The sequence below is a fragment of the Rhinolophus sinicus genome, linkage group LG01 (assembly GCF_036562045.2).
Source record: "Rhinolophus sinicus isolate RSC01 linkage group LG01, ASM3656204v1, whole genome shotgun sequence".
NCBI lineage: Eukaryota > Metazoa > Chordata > Mammalia > Chiroptera > Rhinolophidae > Rhinolophus > Rhinolophus sinicus.
Window position 1 is genome coordinate 165,674,972 of NC_133751.1, and position 27,385 is coordinate 165,702,356.

A 27,385-nucleotide genomic window follows, 5' to 3' on the forward strand; every position below is an offset into this window, starting at 1 on the left:
AACATAAAAAAGAACCAGCCATAGTAAAGAATACAATAACTGAAATGAAGAATACATCAGAGGGAATCAAGAGCAGATTAAATGAAGCAAGGATCAAATCAGTGATTTAGAAGATAAGGTAGCAGAAAACACACAATCAGAAGAGCACAAAGAGAAAAAATAAAAAAACAAATAAGATAATTTAAGGGGTCTCTGGGACAACATTAAGGACACCAGAATTCACATCATAAGGGTACCAGAAGGAGAAGAGCTAGAACAAGGAATTGAAAACCTATTTGAAGAAATAATGATGGAAAAGTTCCCTAACCTGGTGAAGGTAATGGATATTCATTCAAGCCTAGGAAGATCAGAGAGTCCCAAACAAAATTAACCTAAAGTAGTACACACCAATACACATCATAATTAAAATGCCAAAGGTTAAAGACAAAGAATTTTAAAAGCAGCAAGAGAAATGCAGTTAGGTACCTACAAGGGAGCTCCCATAAGACTGTCAGCAAATTTCTCAACAGAAACTTTGCAGTCCAGAAGGGATGGCAGGAAATATACAAAGTGATGAAAAGCCAGGACTTATAACCAAGATTATTCTACCCAGCATAGCTATAATTTAGAATCAAAGGACAGATAAAGAGCTTCCCAGATAAGAAAAAGCTAAAGGAGTACATCATGACCAAACTACTATTACAAGGAATGTTAGGGGGACGTCTTTGAGATGGAAAAAAAAAAAAAAAAGATTAAAATTATGAATAATAAAATGTCAATAGCTACATATCTATTAATAATTATTTTCAATGTAAATGGATTAAATGCTCCAATCAAAAGATGTAGGGGGCCTGAATGTATAAGAAAATAAAACCCTTACATATGCTGTCTACAAGAGACTCACTTCAGATTGAAAGACCCACACAGATTTAAAGGATGGAAAAATATATTTCATGAAAATAGAAACAAATAAACAAACAAAAAGGTGGGGAAGCAATACTTATAACAGACAAAATAGACTTTAAGACAAAGGCTATAACAGGAGACAAAGAAGAACCTAGTCATCTCACTTCTGAGTATTCATCCAAAGAAACCCAAAATGCTATTTCAAGGATGTACAACATTTGTACATCCATATGTTCATTGCAGCATTATTTACAATGGCCTAGATGTAGAGGCAGCCTGGGTATCCATCAATGGAAGAATGGGTAAAGAGGAGGTGGTACATATATACAAAGGGATATTGCTCAGCCGTGGAAAAGAATGGGTTCTTGCCATGTGCTGTGGCATGGATGGATCTGGAGGGTATTGTGCTGAGCGAAGTATGTCAGACAGAGAAAGACAGATGCAATGTGATTTCCCTTACATGTAGAATCTAAAGAACAAAATAAATAAACAAAATAGAAACAAACTCATAGATACAGAGACTATTTTGATGGTTGCAGATGAAAGGGAGGTTGGGGGATGGGTGAAAGAGTTGAAGGGATTAAGAAGTACAAATTAGCAGTTCCAAAATAGTCATGGGGATGTAACAAATAGCATAGGGAATATAGTCAATAATACTGTAATAAGTATGTATGGTGGCAGATGGATACTAGATTTGTTGGGGTGACTGATGGGAAGGTAGTTGTGGGGCAGGGTGAAATAGGTGAAGTGATTAAGAAGTACAAATGGGTAGTTACAAAGCAGTCATGGGGATGTAACATAAAGCATGAGGAATATAGTCAAAACAATGGTAATAACTATGCATAGTGCTAGGTAGGTACTAGACTAGTCAAGGGGATCATTTCTTAAATTATGTAAATGTCTAACAACTATGCTGTACACCTGAAATTAATATAAAATAATATTGAATGTCAACTGTAATTGAAAAATTTAAAAAGATGGAAAAGATGAAGGGGAATAAGAGGTCCAAATTTCCAAGTATAAAACAAATAAGTCATGAGATGTAATGTACAGCACAGGGAATATAGTCAATAATATTGTGATATCATAGTGCGGTGCCAAATGGTTGCTGGACTTAGGTATATAAATGGTGATCACTTCTTTAGGTATATAAATGTTGAATAGCCATGGTGTACCCTTGAGATTATTATAACATTGTATGTTAGCTATATTTTAATAAAAATCTTTTAAAAAAAAAGAGAAAATGGAAGGAGAAACAATACACGTAGACAACTCTTTGGAGGAGTTCTACTATAAAGGGGAAATTTGACTTAGATGAAGGGTGATATAAAAGGTTTTTATTTTTTACTTGGATATTTATGGTATACTTATATGCTGATCAGAATTACACAGTACAATGAGGGCATAATAGTGGAGCAATGCCCTTGAGTAACAATTGCACTTTGGTACACAAGTAGGGGGTGGCCTTAAGACAAGAACACAGACAGAACACTGCCATTCATTATAACAGAAGGGAAGGCAGAGTATGAGTGCAGAGAGGTATGTAGGGTTGTAGACAAGGTAGGGGAGAGCTCTTGTTAGTGATCCATTTGCTCAATAAAGTACAAAGCAAAGGGAAGGAAGCAACTGAAGACTGACAGAGCAGAGAAGACCTAGAGCAGTCATTCATGCTCTAGGGAATGTAGTAGGTTTGTGGACAATTAGCGTGCACTTAAGATTCCTAGTCATGCATTTAAAGTAAGAGCAGTCAGGATAGTGCTGTGCTTTTCTTCAACCACATTCAGCTACATAAGTACACACATAAAATGGTCAGAGAGTGTGATTTAACCAGGTGTAGGATTTTTCTGGAAGTGTATAAATAAAGAGGGCAAGGTTGTTAATGAGTGTGAAAGCAAAGGATATAAGACATCGGACAATTAAGTTCGCAAAGTCATCCTATAAAAAGTGCTATATACCTCATTGCTGAATATCACTCCGTTCACCTTTGAAGTACTCCCCTGGGAAGCTATGCACCAACACCAGGGCTTAGTCCACCCTTCAAAGCAATTTTGGAACTCTTTTTCTGGAATGGCCATCAAAGCTGTCGTCATATTACCCTTGATGTCCCAAATGTCACCAAAATGTCCTCCTTTCGACATTTCCTTTATCTTTGAGTAAAGAAAGAAGTCATTGGGGGCCAGATCAGGTGAGTAAGGAAGGTGTTTCAATAGTTATTTGTCTACTGGCTAAAAACTCCCTTTGCTTTTGTTCATTAGTAAGCTCATTGATGACCATTTTTGCACACATCTTTCTCATGCCAAGATTTTCAGTTAAGACTTTCCTATTTCTCTGTCGATGTTTACTTGGTCTGATATGCTTCTCACAGTCAGCTGATGATTTTGACGCACAATTGGATGAATTTTTGCAATGTTTTCGTCAGTTCTGCTTGTTACTGGCCACCCTGACCTCTCTTCATCAGTGACGCATTCTCTCCCCTCAGAAAAATGTTTAATCCATTTGTAAACTGCCATTTTCTTCATGGCATTATCCCCATAAACTTGGACTAACATGTCCCTGATTTCACTTCCACTCTTGCCAAGTTTAACAAGAAATTCAGTGTTTGTTTATTGCTCTAATTCAAGCTCAGACATTCTTGCGACGGCACACAAAAACATGTAACAACAATAATGAACGCCACTCAGCAAGACACCACCACACATCGACACGAACACAGCTATGAGACACTGATATACCAAGGTTATGAAACCTTATGGAGCTGTTTGTACAGTGCTGCCAATGTAAGCACACAGTGGCAAGTTCGCGAACTTAATTGTCAGACTTCATATAACGGACCACTACATCTAAAGCTTGTTGGGGGAATGTGAGCAAATGAAAGGAACAAAGGGGAATGAGAGAGACAGTGTTAAGGCACAGTGAATTGGAAGTACCAGTTGGGTGGAAAATCTCCTGGAGTTGAGTTGCTAGAAATAGTTGGCTTGAAAAATAAGAGGAGGTGATTGGAAAGTTGGTCACTTGAAATTTGGATTTCACCAACATACCTACTTCTAGAATTATGTTGCAAGGAAAAACAAAGTATGGGAAAGATGTTTCCTAGTGTTATCTATATTACAGCCCTAAACTAACTAGCAACAACACAACACAGTTGCCCAGCGGCAGAGAAACAGTAAGGTAAACTTCATGCTACCATTTAAAACATAATATAGAAAGAAAATATAACAGCAATGAATAAAATGTAATAAAAACAGACACCAAGTTGTATGCACACCATGACTATGTGTGTATATATAAATATTTATATTTTTATATATATGAAATGTAACATGCATTAAATGGATGTATAACTAATTATTCAATTATTTGTGCAAATGTCTAATTCTCATTAGCATTTTTCTTCCCTTCCCCCCCTCACTCTGATTCGAGCCGTTGTTCTCAACCTAGTTGTGGAGGACACAGTTCAGTGGCCCATGGTGGTGTTATGGGCATTGTACTCTACCCAGCTGAGCCCGTCGGTCGCTGACCGTCGGCCGGCAGCTCATGGCAGTCCACAGCAGCCCTCGGCTGCCCAGCTCCAGGTCGAGCAATTGTTCACAATCTAGTTGTAGAGGGCACAGCTCATTGGCCCCATGTGGGAATTGAACCAATGACCTCAGGGTTAGGAACATAATGCTCCAACTACCTGACCCACCCAACCGCCCACTTATTAGGTTTTAAGTGTCCTACTTCCTAAGGTTTACAACTATTCATCTTATTATCCATCTAAAAAAAAGCATCAAACTCTACACATGGTAGAAGTTCAGTACATTTTAGTGAGCGAGTGAGTGACTTGGAGAATAGATAGATGCTGAATGGATAAATGAAAATCTGTGTACACTTTTTGACTTTCAAATTTAAACTTCACATAACATTTCTAATAACAAGATTCTATCAAACTTCCTGGAATTCTGAGTTTAACTGTCTGACTTATTGATGTAAATGGTCTAGGGTGATAAAACCATCACATAAATTAGAACCTTTGCCTATATGATCTTAAAATTGACCATGGATCAAGAGGAAAATATTCAGCTTGTGAATTAGATTCACTTAGGAGAGAATCAATTTTCCTGTCAGGTGTTTTTGTAAACCACAAACTGTTATTTATGGTTATATTTCAAAACAATGTTAAACGAATCTTACTTTTGATTCAGTGAAACATGTTTTTAAATAAAGTCTGATTCTCCAAGAGATTCTGTGACAAGAGACAGCTACATGCCAAAAAGTCATTAGTGCTGCCTTTGTTACTCAGAAACTTAATTGTGTGGGAAATTACACAAACAATTTCCAGGCTCAGAATGAATGTCAAGCAGTGCAACGCCCACGTGTTTGATTACGGTGGCGGCAAATAGGCAGGGGACCAGCAAGCTTTTCAACCACAGTTGCTTTATTGTATAGAACATCTACTTTCTTCTAACCTCATCTTAATCACTGCAGCAGCTACAAGAGAGCCAAATAAGAAAACACTGCTGCCAGGAAGTCAAACAGAATAAAACCCTAAGAGCCAAAACATTCTTTGCCATATATAAATGTCCCCCCTTAACTTATACAAACACAATCAGCAAGAGGACTTTTGGGACTATCTTTTGAAATGCATTTTATACCAGTATTTGAACAAATTCCAGATAATGGCACTTCAGCAGTTATGTAATCAGAGAATAATGCCCCTTAATTTGGTGATTTTGTTAAATCCTTGAGAAATGTACATTTAAAAAAATCAATTGAAAAGGGTTTCAGAGGAAGAAACAAAATCATTTATTGAGTTGTTGATGAGTCACGTATTATCATTTGAAGAAAGCTGAATGGTCTTTAAGGGCTATCTCCTAAGCTAAGGTAAACTTTTATCACTTATCTAAAAGCGTTAGCACTGTCAATTTTGTAGTAATGGCTTTACAAGGTTATTTGGATTCTATATGAAATAAAAACATGTCAATTATACCATTATTGTATTTTAGATATTCATTCCATTTGGACAACAAATTTTCATGTGATTTTTATATTCTTTTATTTTAAATATTTATATTATATTTTATTTTTTCTATTATTTTATATATTTTTAAGGATGCAGTAGAAAGAATGACGCCGGAAGTCACAAAAACTAGGATCCCGTTGTAACTCAGTCACAAACCAGCTATATTACTGTAATAGATGTTTTAAATTGACTCATTCTATTTGGAGAGTTTTGCAAGTTAAAATCTGCATTCCCAAGGTTTATTAGTGCATTGTATTTAATGCATTGTATGCATTAAAATTAATGGAGTACTACAAATAAGAATCAATTAAAATAAGAATGAGATCAGGTCTTGGGAAGTAATGAAGAGGTTGAAAAAGAGATGTTAAAGTTTTTGAGAGGAGAGGGAAAGGAAATGTAAGAGAATTTGGGCTTAATCCAGAAAGAGCAACATAAAAATCCCAGAAAGAATGAAGAAAAGGAAGAAAATTATCAAATTAAAAAACTGGAGAAATTTTCCTAAAACTGACAGGTGTGCATTTCTAGATTTAAAGATATCCAAGCAACATCCCAGTACAAAATTCTCACACCAATGTTAATGTCATGAAATTTCAGAAGAAAAAGGAATGAGAAATTCCTGGCTCATGGGGATTGGGGAGAACATCACATAAAAAGATCAGGGCTAAATGGCATCAAACTTCCTGGTAGCAATACTAAAAGTTAAAATACAATAAAGCAATACTTTCAAAATTCTGAGAAAATAAATTATGTTAACTTATTATTTCAGAGCCAATCCAAACATATAAAAATAGAACTATATTTCATATATGAATGTACTTGAAGAGGATGTATTTCTCAAGTGTGCTATTTCAGGAAGATATTGATTGGACACGCTCATCCTATAAGTGAGAGTAAACCAAGAAAAAATGGGAAACAGACACAACTCATGAGAGTGGCGAAGGAATTGTCCAGAATGAGAACAAACGGTAGTCCCAAAAGATAGCTGTGCCTCAGGCTTGGAGTACCACTATTGTGGTGCTATTATGGTCCTAGCACTGTCTTATGGTACTATTTTATTACTTTAATAGATTTAGAATTAATTTTTGAAAGTAAAAGTGTAATACAATGTACAGGATTAGTACCAAGGAAGCCAAAGCCTCGAAGAATAATTTCCCAAGGAAAAGAGTGGGAGAGAAAAAGCACACGATGTGGTTGGAAACGTAGGAAATATGTTAAAGGGAGTTTTACAATTCTTTTTGCAAATTTTGAAAGAATTAGTCATAGGTATACAGTAATCAATGCCAACAAACTAACAATTAAAATGAGATATTTACTAATTCCAGGAAAAACAAGGGGGTTGTACTCCATAGGAAACTTACTCATATTTCATTTCTTGGCTCAGAAGTAAAGACAATTCAGACATAATACTATAAATACCAAATATTGATTCACTGGAATGGTAACAGACCTACCTTGGGAGAAGGAAGGGAGCGTAAATCAAGAGGGGCATAGTTAAAGCTTGGTCTAAGACTACTAACTGTTCAGCTAAATACTATATGAAGTCCATAGACATGCTTAAAATAGATAAATCAAGAAACAATTACATAAAAATTATTATTTTAAAATATGGATGATTTACAGGAAGAAATAATTCAAAGATGGACGTTGATGTATCAGGAAGCAGACCCAGGTAATGTCAAGGGATGGGGAAGAAAACTCCTGTTTTCATTGTCTAATGGTACTATTTTGTTACTTTAAAATTAGAATTAATTTTTGAAAGTAAAACTGTAATCCAATATGCAGGATTAGTACCAAGGAAGCCAAATTTATATATTTTTAAAGACCCAGTCAAAGGGTATGACTTGCAGTTGCAGACACTCAAGTTCAATGTTGACGGCAGAATAAACAGGAGTCATGCAATCTCAGATCATATTCATGTCAGTTCTTAAAAAGAGGCAAATCAGGAGAGAAGATTGCTGGGAGCTGAGAAGGAAGTTCAATCTACCAACTGTAAAATGCACAGCGTTATGTGCGATAACATCCCACCAAGGATCCAAGAATTTCAAGAATGATTTTGGGGTAAGCAACCTGATACCACCTCCAAGTAAGATCAGCCCTGCAATGCCAAAGAGGAAATTCAGCAAACATTTCAGAAGAGTCATTTTTAAATATTCACCTAACTCATAAAGAATTATCCCCAAATTAGTTTATTGCAAAAAAAAAAAGCAGAAGATTCCATTTCCTGGAAAGAATAGATGTAAAAGTGACATTTAGATTGAAGCTGACTTACTTCTCTTTATGCCTGATCACAATGTTATATACAGTGACTGAATGGCAGTTGCAATTACACCAAACTGCATAATTCAATGACACTATTTCATGGAACTGTGCAGTTGTCTCCCTGTGTGTGACTGTTTTATTATAAAATTTCAACCATGGCAAACTCCACTCCACTCTTGATATTAAACTCATCAAAGAAAGGGACAATTAATTGCTTGTTGGCATGTGCAGAGTTACAAAAAGGTTTGGCTCTCAAGAGGGAACTTAAATTCTGAATTATTTAGGTCAACTAAAGCTACTATGAATGCAAGTGGACGAACAACCCTTATAGAGTGAAACAATCTCCATATCCGTGAGGTTAAAACCACATTTTACAGCAGCCCTTCGCTGCACGCTGAGCCATTTGCTATTTATAGTTGCTATTAATGCGTACTTTAAAATTTGCCATCAACACTTGGCAGTAAAACTTCAGTTACTGAAGAAAGGTTAAGGGAAAACCCTACTATGTGTTTTCATAACACTGTGAAAGGTTTGAATGCAAAAAGGAATTACATTTCTTTAAACAAGCACAGTCTCATTCATTTCTGGAGACAATTTGTATTATTGTATAGGCAACACTTAAAAAGCTGTTGTCAAGGAAAAACATCCTAAAATTAGATCTGCCAGCTTTGTTTTCTTTGCAGGAATGGCCACACTCTTAACAGCCTCTTCTGTTTTGAAGAGAAAGCCTAGTAATGAAATGCAAAGGAGCTTGCTTGGAGTTTCTATAAAGAGGAAGAGAATAAAATTACGTACCATATATTGATTTCACAGATTGTTTTTCTTGTATAAGCTTGTCTACACATGTGTTTATTGTATAATTTTGTGTCTTTGAGAACAAAAAGTCCCTGATCCTAGCACTGCATTCCAGAAATTCATATCCCTTTTTCTACCGCCAATCTGTGCACATTATCTACTTTTTCACTGTCCAATATTAACTCCATATTCTCATCTCTCCCCTTACCTTAAGCCTTCAAAAGACCCTCAACCCCATTTACCCTTCTTCATCCATCACACTTATACTCTCTGGCAAAATATGAACTCTGTACACCCAGTTCTGCATCTGCTCTGAGACTACCTAGAAGCAGCTGAACTGAAAGTAGCAGGGGGAAAAAGAAGCACACAGGGATGCAGACTGATCTCACTTTAAATACATGTTCACAAGTGGATGCTCAGCACTGCCCGCCAATCACATGCATTTCCTTAGTCACACTCCTCTCTGAGGTGACTGTTTCACACCTTCTCCTAAAATCTCCACTCTCTTTACCCACTCCTCATTCTCCGCAAATAGCATCTCATTTTATTTCACTGAGAAAAAGAAAGTAACCAGAAGGGACCATCATCAAGTTTTCACCTACCTACTTGCAAATGTTCCCAAACGTTCTGCTTCCTTCCTGTTACCAAGGATGAGCCACCCCTGCTCCCAGATCCAATCTCTGCACTTAAGCAGTCTTTACCCCTCACCTACTCAAGGGACTGGAAATACTTCTCCCTCTCTCCCTCTCTCCCTCTCTCTCTCCATTGATTTTTCACTCCTTACAGAATCATTCCCATCAGAATTCTCTAGTAATATCTCCCACATTTAACAAACTCCTCTCTCAAACACCCCTCTAGCTATCACCCTCTCTCTATGATCTCCTTTACAGAAAATTCCTCAAAGTGTTAGCTGTACGCACTGCTCCCACTTCTTTATATCCAGTCCTTTCTTCTACCCACTCCTATGAGGATTTTTGTTCCACCACTTCTTTGAGATGTCTTCCAAAGATAGCCAAGGACCTCCACAATACAAAAACCAATGGTTAATGCACAATCCATGTTACATGACCTCTCAGCAACATTTGACACTTGACATTTGACATTCTGGAAAAGTAGTCTTCCTTGGCTCCCAAGAGGCCATAGCACACTGGCCTGTCGTTAGACACCTTTACTGTTTTCTCCTCCTCCCAACCTCGGCGTGTTGGAGCATCTGAGGGCTCAGCCCTTGATTCCCTTCTCATTTATGCCAATTTTAACTCTCTAGACCATCTTATCTAGTCCCAGAAATTTAAATATATCTATATATAGATCCATATATAAACTGCCAACTTTATACCTTCAGTTCTGACATTTTATCTGTCCAGCTGTCTGCTTATTTGTAAGGCCACTTAAATGTCCAATACGCATCTCAAAATTCAGGGATACAAAAGAGCCTTTTATTTTCACTATCATTTTCCCCATTTCAGGAAATGGTACAGATTAATAATCCCTTATTCACAACTATGAAAATCCTAATAATTCTAAAAACTAAACATTTTCATTTAGCAGCAAAACCTGTCATGAACTAGTAAGTGGTCATTTATTGTCTTTACTTAAGTGAATACTCACATGTTTGTTACAGAAATATGCATGAGAACTACCTTAAACCTCACTAGAAATATTTAGTATTGTAATAGGCACCAATGCCTTTATAAAATCTGATAAGTTATGAATGCAGGTCACATTTGAGCCCAAGGGTTTCAATAAGAGACCTATACCCAATTGTTCAGGAGAACACACACACACACACACACACTCACACACATAAATAAATAAATAAATAAATAAATAAATAAATAAAGGCATTATGACTTCATCAGTGCGTCATATCAGTTCTACTGTTAAATATGTCCTAAATCTGAATACTTATCTCCATAAGTATGACTGTTGCCAAAGCTATTAAATCTTCACCTGGACAACTACTATCGCTTCCTATTTCTAATCTTATCCTTACTGCTTCCTCCCTCTTCAGTATTAGCTTTCACAAAATGACCAGAGAAGTCTTTTTTTTTTTTTAAGTTCATTTGATACAGCTATAAATTGCAAAGTGATTACCATGGTGGGATTAGCTTCCACTTCTTCCACTTCCATCCTGTCACAGAGCTGCTTTTTTTTTTTTTTTTTTTTTTTTTTTTGCGGTGAGAACACTTGAGATCTACTCTCTTAGTAACATTCAAGTATAGGATAGAGTATCGTTAGTTATCATCACCATTCTGTACATTAGATCCCCAAACTTGTTAATCTTATAACTGGAAGTTCGTATCCTTTGACCAATTTCTCTCATTTCCCCCACCCGGCAGTGCAGAGAGATTTTCTTAAAACATTAGTCAGATGCTCCACTTTGCTGCTCCAAAGCTCCAAAGGCTTCCCACCAGCCTGGGGATAAAAATCCTAATTTTTCATCATGGCCGGTTGGGTCTTAGGTGATCTGACTTCTGCCTTTCTCTCCACACTCAATTCTACTCTTTCCTCGCACCATCGGTGCTCCATCCTTCTGGCCTTGTTTTCCCTCAGACACGCTCCATTTACTCAGGCCTCAGAGGTTGTGCCCTTGCTTTCCTGTGTACTTCAAGCTTTGGTGTAGCTCTCTCCTCACTTCATTTAGGTCCCTCTCCACAAGTCACTGTCACAGAAAGCCCTTTCCTGACTACTCTTCTAAAATAGCCACTCAGGAATCTCCTAGGAACTTTGTCACCCTAGCCTGTTAGTTTTTATTTAAATTACATTGCAAATGTACCATCCATCCTCACCACCCAACTGTGACTCCATGAAGGCAGGGATCCTGACTACACTATTTATTGTTGTATCCCTGGTGCCTAGAATGCTTCTGGAGTGTTCTATGTGCCCAGGGCCAAATATTCGGTGAATGGACAAATATGTGAAATTGTATGAACAAGTCAACTGAATTGGCTTAATTAAATAAGATTAGTCCTACTTTCCAAAGTACCTCAATGCTTTTTACACGTGTCAGTATAGTTCTGATGAACTTAAAATATAACTTTATTTCTGAATGACTCTTTCTTAAAATAATTCTAATCAGTAACTAAGATTACCATAGTTTGACTCCCACAGTGCAAATGAGTGTTTGTTTTTATACTCATAAGACATACATAACAAAACAATCTGAATTTATTAAGGAGAGTACTTGTCTTTGCTCCCTATTACTGAAATTAAATACTTCCTTTTCCTAGGAAACTTAATAGAAGAATAAAGGTAAACATGAAATAATGTATTTGATCGTTTTTTTATTTAGAAAACTAAAACAATTTATGGTAAGGAATCAAAAAATTTGTCACAATGCCTTATATAGAGGGAAAGTATATATAATAAAGTTATTTGGGGACTAATGCCAGGGATATTTTAATCCTTTAAACTGGATACTAATATTTTGATTGTGAAAAATTTTTGGAACATTCTCAGCATTAAACATATGTGATCGCTCCTTATCCATGAATCCATTATGGATAGATGGCTTTTCTCTTAGTGGGAGGCATTTTTGATACACATTTTGCAAATATTTCTCCCTAACAGAAATACGATTCACATGACAGGATGAAGTCAGAAAACAAAAATATTAAATGACAGTTTGAAAATGATGACTTTAGTTCAAGGCTCATCGCACACCTTGGACTTGAATGTCTGGTAAAAATAAAACTCAAAAGCTTAAAATTGTTCAATCACATTGTGAAATTTCAACTCTACCTTGCTTTGTAAGTTTCTCTCTGAGGCTATGCACAAAAAGGATTAGTCTTCAGCTCAGTAATGGACCAGTAACTAGCCTGGAAGCTAATGTACTTAGTCTGATAACCTCCAAGTTGGGTCAGCTTATCTCCTTCTGTCTGACTCATTACAGTTTGGGAACGTAGGCAGGCAATTAACTCTCACCAGATACACAGCCGTCTTCACTCACCAAGAATTCCCTGGGCTACAAGGCCAGAACATTTTCTAATCACTGAAAGATACTCTCAACATAATATTAACTATTCAACTACATAATGAAACAGAAATTTGAGTTTTCCTAGGACGTGAGTGGTATAGAACTTCGGAAATTGGAATCTTGGAGTAGCAAGTTCAGTTACTCTGTCAATGTCTGCATCGCCTCTGCCTCCGCCCCATCATATAGCTATCTGGGGTCAACTTTTATTTTAATTTCATATTTGGCAGAGGAAATGGGCAAACACAAACACACTGTCTTACATTCCGCTGTGCCACAAAAGTAATTTACAATCAGAGCTGCAATGTGCGGATGCTCTGTTTGTGCCAGACACGGGGCCTGCACACTTTGATTGCATTATTTTTGTCCCTCACTACAATCCTCTGAGATTCTAAGTTCCTACTACAAAGTTTGTCTTTTGTTTTTTGGGGTTTTTGTTGTTGTTGTTTTGTTTTGGGGGTTTGTTTTTGTTTTTATTTTGGTTTTGTTTTTGTCTGTGATATAATCACATCCCCAATAATCTCTGCTGGTCAAGTTCTGATACCTTACTCTCTTCCTTTATCCAGAAGCAGATTAAATATCTTCCATAAAACTTTCTTCACCTTCCAGGCTGAATTAATGTTGCTGCTGAAAAACTGGCTCTACTAGCTATACCAGTCAAATGTAAAGTGGTTGTATGATGCAGGATTACTGGTTTTTTGCTTTTTAACTGGTTTTTGTTATAGTGAAATATTTTTAAGTTCTTACTTCAGGCAGTGTACTGTGCTAGGCAATGAGGATATATTGATAAGCAAATGGATTCTACCTCTTCCTCTTGTTACCTCAAAAGGAGGAAGAAGGATTACTGAGAAGGCAGAACAATTAAATGGACAACAAAAATAAATACATGAAATACAATTACAGTCCTTAGAAGAGTCACCTAATGTAGTCTCAGATAATCATGACTGTTTATTCTCTGACTCTAATGATATTCTGACTAGGCTCTGACTTTCCCACCTGGTCTTTCAGAAATTCAACTTTAACATGGTTAGGATACCAAAGATACTTCCTCTTTACCAGCACATATGTAATTCTAATTCAAAATCTTTTCTCCATAAATCCTTTATCCTGTTCTCTTGAAAGAAGATTTTACCAGATACTTTCCTCTTCACCAATAAGACTTATAGTTCACAAAAATTAAAGACTTCCGTTTTACAGAATTTATAGCTGTTACTCTACCTTTAAAACCAGAGGAATCAACTCAGATTTAATTCACAGAAAAATTGGTAAAGATTAGTAATAGCAAAACTAATGGTATTTGTCAGTTTTGAATTGACAACTGCTTTACATAAACCATAAATTAAGAAGACAAAGCAATGTAAAGCTCCAAAAATACTTGGAAAGGATATTTATTGTATATAATCAGACCAATTGCTTATAGAACACAGAGGGAAGAGGAAAATAAAAAGAATTGATCAGATTGCTTTCTTATCAACTCTATAGAGTAAGAAAACATGTGATAAAAGAAAATTTGTACAAAATTATAAATTAAGTTCATAAAAAAATTATAACATCATTTTATGATGTTTGCTTATGCATTATCTGCTCACAAAATAAAAGTAACCAAATAAGCAACCACTTAACAGATGTAACTTTCTCAGATGAACTCCCTAAAAATTAGCTAAGCCTAACCAATGTAGCTAAGATACCCAGAATCAGCTCTTGGCTGCTACATTATTCATATGCTACTTATCTGATTTCCACAATTTACTCTCCCTACTACTCTGATTCCTTCCCTCTCCTCTTTTTTCCTATCATTTATTTCTTTGACCCAAACAAAAATTAGCAAATGTTTTAGAGTTTATGAATGTAAAAACTGAGGTCAGTCTTTTCATTACCCTCTCCTACATCTGGAAAGACACTCTTATACTAAAGTGATTCAGACAATAGAAGAAATATGTAGGTGGGGAGGAACTAGATGTACAATCACTTTCTTCTTTTTCTTTGTGGTTTTAAAGAAGAGGCCTCAAAGAGTGAGAACTGGGCCTTCCCATGCCCTGCATGACCTGTTGTCAGGGCAACAGGATATGTAGAGAGCCCTGGCCTTCCCAGTGCCTGTTGCCAGGGTAACAGGATATGAACCATCTTCTCTTATGCAGTTTGTCTGCCTTATTCTATGTTTCCCTTCTATTTGGTGGGAAATAGAGCAACATAACTTCCATACACAGGCCACTGACGGAGCATGTATTAGATGAAATATTTTAAGTGGGTACGTGCCATTAATATTGTTGCAGGTGGAAATGTGGAGGAGATTTTTATTGGACTGACTTTCTGAAAATAAGGACCTCAATTTTCATCTTTGAAATATAGATTAAATTTTGATTGGGCTAAAGAAATAAATGATAGGAGGTGATGAGAGGGAAAGAAGCAGAATGAGAGTAGGAAAAAACCATGGAAGTCAGAGGAGAATTATATGAAAAATTTAAGGGCTAAGAGCTTGATTTGGGGTGTATATCAGTTGGCTTTTTTTGTGCAACAAAACACCTCAAAATTTAGTAACCAAAAACAATAAATGTTTATCACTTCCTCCTAGTTTTGAGGATGTTAGATAGGCTAGGATGACCACACTCACATGTGTGGTGGTTGACGCTCTAGATGGTTTAATGAGGCCTCAGCTGGAATGGTTTCTGTCTACTCCACATGTTCATCCTCAAGTAGGCTTGACCAGGCTTCTTTCCATGCTGGTATGAGAGTTGGCAAAGAGCCGCAAGAGAGAGTCAACTCTAATGCACAAGCCCTTTCCAAGCCTTTGCTTGTATCACATTTGCTGAGATCCTATTGGCCAAAGTAAGTCTCATGGCCAAGCTCAGAGTATGAGAGCTTGGCCATGAGACTTAGTATGGGAGGGATTATCCAAGAGTGGATGCAGGAAGTCATGAACAGATTGGGACATACTGCAACAGTAAACAACAGCATGGAAAAATTTCTGGAAAACAGACTGCTCTTTGGAAAACTTGAAATATTAAAGCAGAGATTGCTGGAGGATGAAATATCACGAGGGTCACATATATAAAGACACTTTTTCATATTGGAACCCATGGGAGGTACTGGAGATTTTGAGAGTCCTAAAAGTTAGAAAGAAGCTCCTTAAACCATCTAATAACCATCTCTAATTGCAGTCTAAGAAAGGATGAGGAAAACACCGTGTCCCTTTGAGCAGTCTGTGGGAAATAAAGCACAATAAACTCCATTTAGATTACTTTTCTAAAATAAACAAAAGAAGAAAACACTCTGCTCACTTTATTTCAGAAAAGAACCTTATTGTATGCTTAAAATCCTTTATGAGAAGAAGAAAAGAGGCAGCATTGCAAGAATAAATTACATAGTTTTTTGTCATTGGAACGCCTGCCTTTATCCTTATTAATAAATAAAAACCTTCAGGGACAGACACCCAGATGTTTCTACTGTGCAGAGTTTCCTTTCTGTGTTATTTGGGAACCAGAGGCCAAATAAATTAGAATAATTTTGCAAGGGTCCAAGTTCTGAAGCAGCAAGAAGGTTTAGGAAAAGTCAAATTCAATTGCAAATAGTAGCTTAATCATTGTTTAAATAAATTAATAAAAGGAGTAATTGTAGTGCATGTCTAGAGAAGGCGAGAAATAAAACTGGAGAGTTTCTGATATCTGAAGCATATGCCAAGTGATAACTCCCCTTAGTATTCTGCTGTGAAGATGCAGAACTAGGAAAACAGATGGCAGGATTATGGAATAATCAAAACAAGAGAACGGGTTTGAACTCCTGAAATGTCAGGTTTTCTAGTGAGTGTTGTATTAAATGGAATAAGTACAGGCCTGGGAATCTGGCCCTCCCCTTACTGATGGGGAAACACTGGTCAAGACATCGACAGTCTCTGAGGCTCAGTTTTCTCACCAGAAAAACTGGGGATGATTATGCTGAAGCACACAAATCAAAGTGAAAATCTTTTAGGAATTATACAGGACAAACAAATTACTATAAAGTATGATTACTACTATGATCCAATTATGAGGTGATTTAACATAGTTTTAGCTAATCAAAAATGTGATTGATGCCCAAGTTGTTCATTTTTTTTTCTTATCTTGTTCCAAATGCAGTTTATTTTGAACCAAGTCTTAGGAAGCCCACTTTTAAGTGTACCTGTCAACATACTGTTGTTTTTTCCAATAAGAAATCAATTTTGGTTTTCTTCTAAGTTATCAAGGACCTGATTCATGTACAAAATTCCAAGAATCCTTTGACCCTCCACATTTATGCAGGGTTTGAGGCTGTCCTCTGTTTTCTTGCCTTGTAGACATTATACTTAGAGATTTTATTACTTTTTTATGACTCATAATTTGAATAGTTATAAGTACAAAAATTTTGCCTACCAGAAATTATCCACATTGAACATTTTCTGAGCTTAATTTAATAAAAATTTGTTTTTAAACATTTTATAAAATACAAAATAAAATATAATCTCTTTAAACAACTTCAGGAAAGCATAGCTTAAAGGAAAAACCAAAAGGGTCGTAATATTTCATTTATATGCTTCTCTTGATCTATTATTATTTTTATGTCTTTCCTTAATAATAAATAGTTACTCATGCCTAATACTTGCTCAGACCAGATATTTGAAATATACTATGATTCTCCCGAGTCTTTAACACTATCAACTGTTCAATTATGTTGATGAACAGTTCCTTTCATATTTAAAAGACTTATCACACAGTCCCTTGGGATGGGAATCAGAATTGCTCAAATATTTACATTTGATTAGATGATTGAATTGTCAGAATAAAGGACACAATCTAATAACATAATGGTAATTTAGTATTTTTCTAAAATGAATCTGCAAAAGGAAGGACTATGGGACATGACAGCAATTACCTGGAAAGCAACTGCATTTGTGAAACAGACATAGACTGAGATAACAGAAGACCTAATGAATGATTTTCAAGCAGAGTGATTCAGAAAATAAGACTAGCCCTGGGTCGTACATGACTATAGGGACGTAAATGTTATCCTAAGACCACCACACCATGCTGAACTAAAGATGCTGAGTCCTTCCAAACAATTCTTCTATCAGCGAAACTCTCAAGGCGAGCCCACTTCCCTTCCTCAGCTTTTTCTCATGCAAATCTCCCTCTCACCCCAAGGAAATACTGGTAAAGAGAAACCTGGGGATCTGGATGAAACCACTTCCACTTAATAAAAAGAAACTTATCCTGACAACTCTCCTCTTTCCATTGATTATAATAAGAAAATTACTTTAAAAAAAAAAAAAAAGGAATTCTTCTTTTGCATATTATAGTAGTAATAACCATAACTGCTAGAACTTCTTGAATTCTGGACACTATTCTAAGCAGTTTACAAGCATTAGTTCACTTAATCTTCTCAACACCTATGAGGTAGATAATGATACCATTTCCATTTTATAGGTGAGAAAACTAAGGGATCCAAAAAACAATCATCTTGGAGAACATCATGTAACTGTTAAACAGCAGAGTTGAAATACACAAGGATGAATAAGATTATGGGACTATTAATGATTACAATATTTTGAGAGCTTACTGTGTGCCAGGTAGTGTTATATTTCTCATATACATTATTTTATTTAATTTTCACTATCTTGATTTGGGCAATATCCAGATTCCCAGATCCTAATGCTTCCTTCTAAGTGGAAGGACATTCCATAGGAAAAGCCTTCCAGGACTCTCTTTGCCATTTTTCACGTTCTTTCCCAGAGAAGGTGGAGCAACATTTGATTGGTGACTTGTGGAGAAGGAATTAGACCTGGGAGTACAAGCTGATATTTTCAGGGGGTCGGAAAGGGATTTTCTGCTTGTGGAAAGCAGTTGCATCTGGTAAGGGCCATAAGGTAAATTTAGGAGGGGAAATTTTATCCCCTGCTGGGAAAGTCTGCAGTTTTGGAGGGTAAGCTCAAGTCAGAGGTATTCTGGTTTATTTAGCTACATACCAAAATCTTATCCTCAATACAAGCTTAGTCATCAATAAAGCTGACATTTTTATCTTTACTAACTGGACTCCAAAAATCTATCCCTCACTTAATCCTGAACTTGGATTAGAGCTGCCATTCATTACCCACCCACCTTTCACCCCAAATTCCTAACAGGTAGGTATCAATTTTTGTCTATTCAGTGGAAAAGTCACCTTCAAAGATAAATCATTCCTGACTACCCGAAATACCTTCCCCAAGTAACTCCTGATCATAGCACCTGGTGCATTTTCTTCAGGTCACTTCTTACTCCATATTAACTTATTATTTATAATTCACTTTTTTGTTATTTGTTTCCTCTACTAGAAAGTAATCTCTTGTGCTGAAAATAGTGCTAACATAGCACACAATCAGTGGCTATTTGTTGCATGAGTGAATAAATGATAAGTGAAATAATTGTATTTTACAAACAAGGAAAGTGAAGTTTAGAAAAGTTAATAGACATTGCATGATCATTCAACTGAAGGACAGATGGTATTAGAAAACACCTAACTGATTCTAGACGTCATGTTTTTCAATCTCTAAGGTATTTCACCTCAACAATGTCTATTCTATAAACCATAACATAATGTTATACAAGGACTGAGATTTATATTATGATTATATTTATACACTAGAATAGCTTTTGTGAGGTGATTTTCTCCAAATTAATGTTATGACTAAAAGGCAGTATTTTTAAACTAATTTGCCTGATTAATCCATCAAGACTATCACATCCTCAACAATATGAGAACAGAATTGAAATTTATCAACAGATTTTAAGAAAAATTGCATAACATTCTTCTTTGACATTTAAAATGAATCCACTACATACTCTCAATATCAGCACTTGGTAAGCAAATTGCTCAGACCAGATATTTGTGGGCATGTAAGCCACGGTCAGATGGAAGACAGTGAGTTATTAAATGCCTAAGAATAAAGAATGTCTACTCCAATTTGCCATAGAGTGACCTAGGCTGGCCCCACCTCCAGGCATTGTATGTATGTATGTATACATGTATGTATGTATGTATGTATGTGTGTGTGTATGTGAGAGAGAGAGAGAGAGAGAGAGAGAGAGAGAGAGAGAGAGAGAGAGAATAGGAATATAGGAGGAACGGTCATGTTGATTTAGCACTGTTTTCTGTTACAGAAGCCATGTATGAGTTTCTTATTGCTGCTGCAACAAATTTACCACAAACTTGGCAGCCTGAAACAACACAAGTGTAATATTTTCAGTTCTTTTGGTCAAAAATTTGATGCTAGTTTCATTGAGCTAAAATCAGATATTGGCAGGGTTGCATTCTTTTTGGAGGTTCTAAAGAGAGAATCTATTTTCTTGGTTCTTCAAGCTTCCAGAGTTTGCCCACAATCCTTGCCTCATAGCCTGTTTCCTCCATCTTCAATGTTGGCAAAGACAACACGAGTCTTTCTCACACCACAGCACTCTGAATTCTGCCACCCTCTTCCACTTTGAAGAACCCCTATGATTACACTGGTCCCACCTGAGTAATCCAGGCAAATCTCTGCATTTTAAGTTCATCCGATTAACAAACTTAACTCCATCTGCTACCTTAATTCCCCTTTGACATGTAAGGTAACACCTTCACAGGTTCTAGGGATTAGGACGTGGACATGTCTGGGGCGGGGGGGGGGGGGGCGGTCAGGTACAAATAGTCTGCCTACCACAAGGCCCATGGACTAAGTTTTAAGAAGAATTTAGATCCTTTTCTGATGATCTTTCTGGGTAAGTACTCTGAGGACGTCCTCTTTTTTGTTTTGGAAGCAGATCTGTGTCTAAATCCAAGTTCTACCATATACTGGCTATTTAACCAATTTAGAATATCAACTTCTGGCAATTTTTAGAAAACAATACAAATATGTTATATCTGGAAAATTCTGACCACTATTAGACGATAAACAAACAGTGCTTTCTTCCATCATCTCTACCCTGTGCTAGCTGTGAATCTATCTCCACTCCTCCAACCTGCTTTAGGCCCTATTTTGGCAGCCTAACAGATCTTCTCATTTTGTAGTTAGAGCTGGTATAAGATTCCGAATTGCATTCATTCATTGGCTGATTAAAAGGTATTTCTTGCACTTTCTCCTGTGCACCAGGTACTGTGCAAGGTGCTAGGGACCCAAAAGCAAACACAACGAACATGCTCTTGCCCTCAGTAGCTTGTGGTTCAGTAGAAAGGTACTTTATGCAAAGGGAAGTCCAGGTTACTTTATGAGTCAAATATAGGAAACTAACCTAGTATGGAGGGTCAGGAAGGATTTTCTTTACAAGAAAAACTTAAGAAGAGATCTTTATGATTTGGTAACAGGGTCCTTATTAGCATTTTGAGTAAGACAATTTTTTCCTGATAAAGGAATGTCCCAGCTCTGGAGGACATCAGTCATGCCTGGCCACTCTTGCACAATGAATACAGAAATACGCTCACACATTGCAACAACTAGAACCATCCCCACACATCTCAAAAAGTGTCATGAAGAGCAAGAGCAACCCTGGGTAAGAGAAGAAAGGCGTGCTTCCATCAGGATGAGAGAACAACATGAGCAAAGGTGGGTGGTAAGCAGCTTTCTTTTGGGCAACCCTGGGCCTCAGAGGGAGAGACATGAGAGGAAGCTCCAAAAGTTGGGCAGATCCAAGGAGATCCTGTGAAGAATGCTGAACTTGGAAGGAAGGGCATTAAAAGGCTTAAAAGGTTTGAAGCAGAAAAGTAAAAGGATCAGATTTGCTTCTAATCTATAAGGTTGCTCCTTCCTAAAATATGATTCCAGTTCGGGAATATGGTGCTAATAACTCCTGTCGTTTTACCTTTTTGCTACTTTAATTCCAAATATGTATCTCCGCTACATCGTCTTGGTGATGAGGGTTTGGGCTACTTCAGCTGAACAGTGCCACACACTGCCCTCTTCAATAACAATAGCTCATTTAAATTAGTTATAGGGTTATTACACAATTCCTCCTTTCTCCTTCACTTTATGCTTCTTAACATTTTATTTTTCTACTTTTGAAGATCATGTTTAACACCAATCAAAGAGGGAGGGAAAAAAAGCTTAAGTCTTTCAACTGTTGTATACACAATTCCATATCTTAACATCTGGACATTTGTCTGAATTAGGAGAGATAAGAGGTATGTGTCTACACATGTAAAATTAATTATCATTTATTTAGTTTCTAATGAAATTCTCACAAAGTCTAGTCTTATATTTATAAAAACTAAAGGAATTGGCAATAAATGCTATGAAGTGATGAGTTTCACATTTTTGTCAATAGTTTATGGTTTTAGCACTTCAAGTTTTCCTCTCTTCCATTGAATAATTAAGATAACATTCTGATTTACTTTTTTGCTATAACGCCATGTGGCTTTCACTGGAATTTCTACTTGGTCAATTTTCTGGAAATGAATGAATTCTTAGAAGAGTGGCACAGATTGAAAAAAGCAGCACCAGTGTTTTAAACAAGTTTGATTTTTTAAAAATCCATAGTTGTGGAGCTCTTTTTACATTTAAAGAAGGAAAAACTGACAGTACCATGGCACCAAAAAAAAAGGATTATTTCTGAAATTAACTATAAAAAACTGCACATAAGTGAAGACAAATATAAAATCTTCACATTGATTTTCCTCATGGGAATCAATAAACTTAACAATCTTTGCAAAGACTAGTGTTAGAAAAATATTCTTAGTATGTAAAAAGCAGTATAAGTCCCAGTCACAGGAAACTTCTGAGCCAAAAATTTTGTCATGTGTTGACATGGCAGAACGTATAACAAGTGGTTTCCAGGTCCTAAACAACTTCTTACTTATGAAAACAAGTTATCAATATGATTCTTTTAAATATAGTTTATGAAGAACGTGATGCATAGTCATTTGGTAATAATACCACCAACATAGATGGTGAGTCATAGTGTAGAATCTAAATTATCATACTGTGACAAATTAGTGATAGACGACGGATTGAAGAAAGATAAAGGAAAAAAAAGCCGTAACTATAAAAAGAAAATTAATAGAATACAGCATACAAGTCTATATTAGAAATGAGAAAAGGAAACTCTTTCACCTTTCTTCCCAAAAAGTAAGAGATTTCTTGGCATATCACTGAATATGGTGTCCCAATTAAATATTACTCATATATGAAGGAGATTTAAAAGGAGCTTAGTGAAAGAAATCAACAACATAGTAGAGAAGAACTAATATTTTAATTTAGCTTACCAATGATTTTTGCATGTGTTACAAAATTTAAAAATCATTTCTATGGACTCAGAAAAGTGTTCTAAAATGTTATATGATAATGCCCATAAAATATTTTCTGTAAATATCTAACTATAGTGGCTTCTGTTTTCCATATTTAAGGTATACCTGAATAAACCTTATTTTACTTTAACCTTTGTCTCTACTTTTATTTAACCTCAAAAATGTACATATTGTAAACCCACTTCAAGAAAGAATATCCTGTTGAAATAAATCAATGCATTTGTAAAGTTAGATTCAGTAAAAGATCAAAAAATCAATTTCCAAACAAATATTTACAGGCTTTCATTGAGTCTATTTTACCAAACTAAAAAAAATTATTACAAAAGTGTTTCATAGCTTTCATAATTATCAAGATTTTAATTGTCAATACTTAAAAGTGGAATAATAGAACTAGCAAATTTGATAAGCTAAAAATTTTTCTGAGTCACTATTACATTTTAAATGGAACAGACAATTTCAGCAATGAAATAGGGAGTATATCACTGCTTCGATTGCAGACTACACAAAAGACCATAATTATACAATTTGGTTGTCATTAGTCATGCAGATTTTAGATTTAGAGCTTCCTGTTTTGACAATTCCAATCCTAGAATACTAGAAATGTCTTAAGTCAAAGTAAAAGTTAAAGTACCAAAATGCAAATTCCTTCTTTCTTTAATGGGAAAATAATCAGTCATTTCAATGTTTGATAATAATAATTTTTAAAAACCTTTATCAGTCATTTTTTCCCCTAAATGGTCATTCAGTGGCTCTATGTAGACACAATTAAAAATTTACTTAGTATGTACATATATTATTATATCCTATATCCATGTTGAATATCAAGTCATGAAATTTTACTGTTGAATCAATCTATCACCTTCTTCTGAAATAAAATGACAGATTGATCTTTGAGATCAATTGATAAAGTGAAAGTCAGATAACTATGCCTTAAAATGTTAGGTAAACACAGTCATTTTTCAATTTTAAGACATATGCATAATTTCACTACCATAATTCTTCATACATTCAAGTTACTACAGAAAAATACAACAAATACAAGCAAAACAAACAAATTAATTAAAATGTCCTGTTCTATTAAAGAGAAGAGAATCTAAAACAGGTTGTGACATGAAATATAATTTTTCCGGTACAGATGTTCATCCACTTATTAGGTTAGTACACAAATCATCTGACGGCTGCCAATGTTTAATTTTCATCTATACTAACTAATTTTATAAGTTGCTATTTGCTTTTATATGATTATTTGTTTCCCTAGAGAACCTCATCACCAAAAAACAGAAATTTCTAAATCTTCAGTGAATCTTGGAAAGATATTTCTCTAATTCATTCAAATGATGTAAAGATGGCTTCCTTTTTAAAAGTTAGTCTGTTAAATGTTGTTTGCATTATTAGTGTGCTATTATACTGGTGCACTTTAATGCCAGGTATTACTTCGTGTGTAAGAAAATATACAGACAATAGTATTTAAATATATAAACATCATTAAATACATTCAAATGGAGGAAAGTAGAAGGCATTTTTACCTCTAAACCAAGTTTGACATAATTTTTCTTTTAAAAAAATCATAGATATCAAAACTGCAATATTTAATTTACTGATATATTTTTATAAAATAGTATATAAACACAGCATTAGAAATATGAATCCTAGAAAATCTTTATTTTGCATGGTATAGGATTCCTTCAGCTATTACCACAGAAAAGTAAATATATTTTCATTTGAAATATGCAAATATGCTAAGTAACTGCCTGTAAATATTCATATTCACATTTTTGTCCAAATTTTAAATTATTTTTAAATTATGACAATTAAAATAAAGCATGTAAACATAATGTGCTGGAACACCAAACAGGAATTAGTAGCATACACAGAAAAAAAACTTAAATGTTGTTTAAATAGCAAAGTTAATAGAATTTCAATTAAAGTTTGACTCAGCTACTTACATTTTACACTTGACATAAGCACATCTCTTAACCCACCTTACTAAGGTCTATTTTATCTCATGAGCTATTTTGTACTCTCTGAAGAAGTGAATAGTTTAATTTAAAGCCAAAACTCTCCAATAAATTCAGTATGCTGATAGTATTTTTACCACATATGCATTTTTTCTTAAATTAATATCTTTCATCATGACAAAGAATAACAACAATGGAGTATAATTGTTTATCACATTAATCTTCTCCTTGTTCAAAATCTAATTATACAGAAATAAGTATCAGTAGTAATCTCTCTATTTACCTGAAAAAAGTTTTATTTCTGCAAGTACCTTGGCAAACAGATTTCCTGTTACTTTCCTGCATATCTAAACAACATATACAGAAGTATAAAAGAAGCTATGTATTATACTAGTGAAGTGAATTCTTTTTCTCAGAAAGTTGCCTTACATTACATAAAACATACAGGTGATTATATATATATATATATATATATATATATATATATATATATATATATATATATGCAGGTTATTGGCTGAGACTGACATGTTTTATTTTTTAAGAGAAATCTTTCTAAAGAAAACACTAGTCCACAAAGTAAGATAGTACCAACAATTAGACATGTTAATGGTCAAATTCTGGGGGAAGAAATAAAAACACAGAACCAAGCAAAGAGCTTACTCACATTCCTTTCAGGCGTTGCCACATTTTTTCAGTGTGTTCTCCTATAAGGTACTTAAAAGTGGTGTTTTCCAATTCTTCAATTTCGGTAGCAGTAGAACCCATGATGAGTCTCCTAGGGCAATACAGTTACAGTCAGTTTTAGCAGCTAGAACAAGCATTCCTCAGTCCACTGCAAATTTGTTATACATACAGTAGTATTTCGTATCTATCAAAACGTTGCAGATTTACAAAGCTGAGGACAGCCTCTGCCAGAATTGCTATGGACTCTGACAGGCATATCCACTGCAACCATATCACCCCCCTCAAGCAGACCGCAGTATAAACAGATCTTCTGACCTCACAGAAACATCCGCACATGTGAGCCTGCTACTGTACTACTGACCAACTGAGCGCTCCAGCTCTCGTCCAAAGCAGCTCATTCCCTACTGTGCTGTGCACTGAAGCACATCAGAATTCCTACAGTTCACCAGATCTATTATGCACAAGAGAAACGTGAATGACTTTAGCGCACCAGAAGAAGCTGAATTCCTCTCTACCAACCGAAGGAGAGCAGGATGTAATAAGAAAACAGATGGCAGGAACCAGCAGCACCACCCTAAGAAAAACGTGTCTGTTTTAAATGCCAAGAGATTTTTTTTGTTGTTTTTTTTTTTTTTTTTTTTGGTCTTAATTGATCTAGAACCAATGAAACCAATAGTTAAAATAATATATCATGCTCTAACCAAAAAATGCAACAAATAGTAATAACAATGAGAAAATAACATATAGAGCTATACGGACGACAGAGCTCCACAGGTTGTTATTAAAAGAATATGCACATCAATGATGCTGTAATCATGCTTATTCACCTTCTCCTAGCAACTCCACACAGTAGGTAACTGCCCGTTTAACCAGCAGAAAATACAGCAGAAGCACACAGCCTGCTCCGTGAATCCTTTGGGGATTAAAAAATAAATAAAATGAAACTAGTGCATATGCTTGTATGCACATGTTGAAGAAAAGAGAGAGAGAGAGAGAGAAGGTGAGGGAGAGGGGGAGAGGGGGAGAGGGGGAGCGGGGGAGAGGGGGAGAGGGAGAGAGTGTGTGTGCGGAGAAAGAGAGCAGGGAGAGAGGAAGAGAAACTGATGCTGTGCTGCTTGTGCATTTTGGAAGAAAAATGAGAGAAAGTGGACATAAACGGAATCAGAACTGAGTGATCTGCCAAGCTCCAAACACATGGCGAGCTTTCTTTAAAACAAGCACGGACCTTGAGTATGAGCTCCATAACAGCTATTTCTATCTATCTACAAGCTGCTAAGAAAAATATATTTAAAAGCAATATTTCTTCTTGTTTGTTTGGAAACCCAGATGTAGTTTTATTCCTCTCTGCAAGAAAACTTGTCTGTTAACTTGAGGTTTAAGGTAGAGATACTCATAGATAGGAGATAAATAACAATATCTAATCGTTATTCAGTGTTTACTATGTGTCAGACACTGTTCCCAGTACTTAATAGTATTACTTTTTTAATTCTTACGAAAAGTACACAAAGTAATAGTCCCATTTAACAGTTGAGGAAACTGAGAAACAGACACATTCCCCAGATTTAAAGC

At 35.6% G+C, this 27,385-nt stretch overlaps 1 protein-coding gene across 6 annotated transcripts in view; it reads right to left on the bottom strand.

The window, feature by feature from the left end:
* The window catches only part of PDE1A (phosphodiesterase 1A), a 398,473-nt gene that overhangs the window by 284,549 nt on the left and 86,539 nt on the right, over nucleotides 1-27,385 (bottom strand). The window contains exons 1-2 of one of the 6 annotated variants that reach the window (XM_074338931.1): nucleotides 26,644-26,835; nucleotides 25,797-25,907 (exon numbers count right to left, since the gene is read on the bottom strand). In XM_074338931.1, the coding sequence (XP_074195032.1) occupies nucleotides 25,797-25,897 (101 nt within the window). In that variant the 5' untranslated portion in view covers nucleotides 25,898-25,907; nucleotides 26,644-26,835. The other 5 variants (XM_074338941.1, XM_074338921.1, XM_074338949.1 and 2 more) reach the window with 5 other exon arrangements.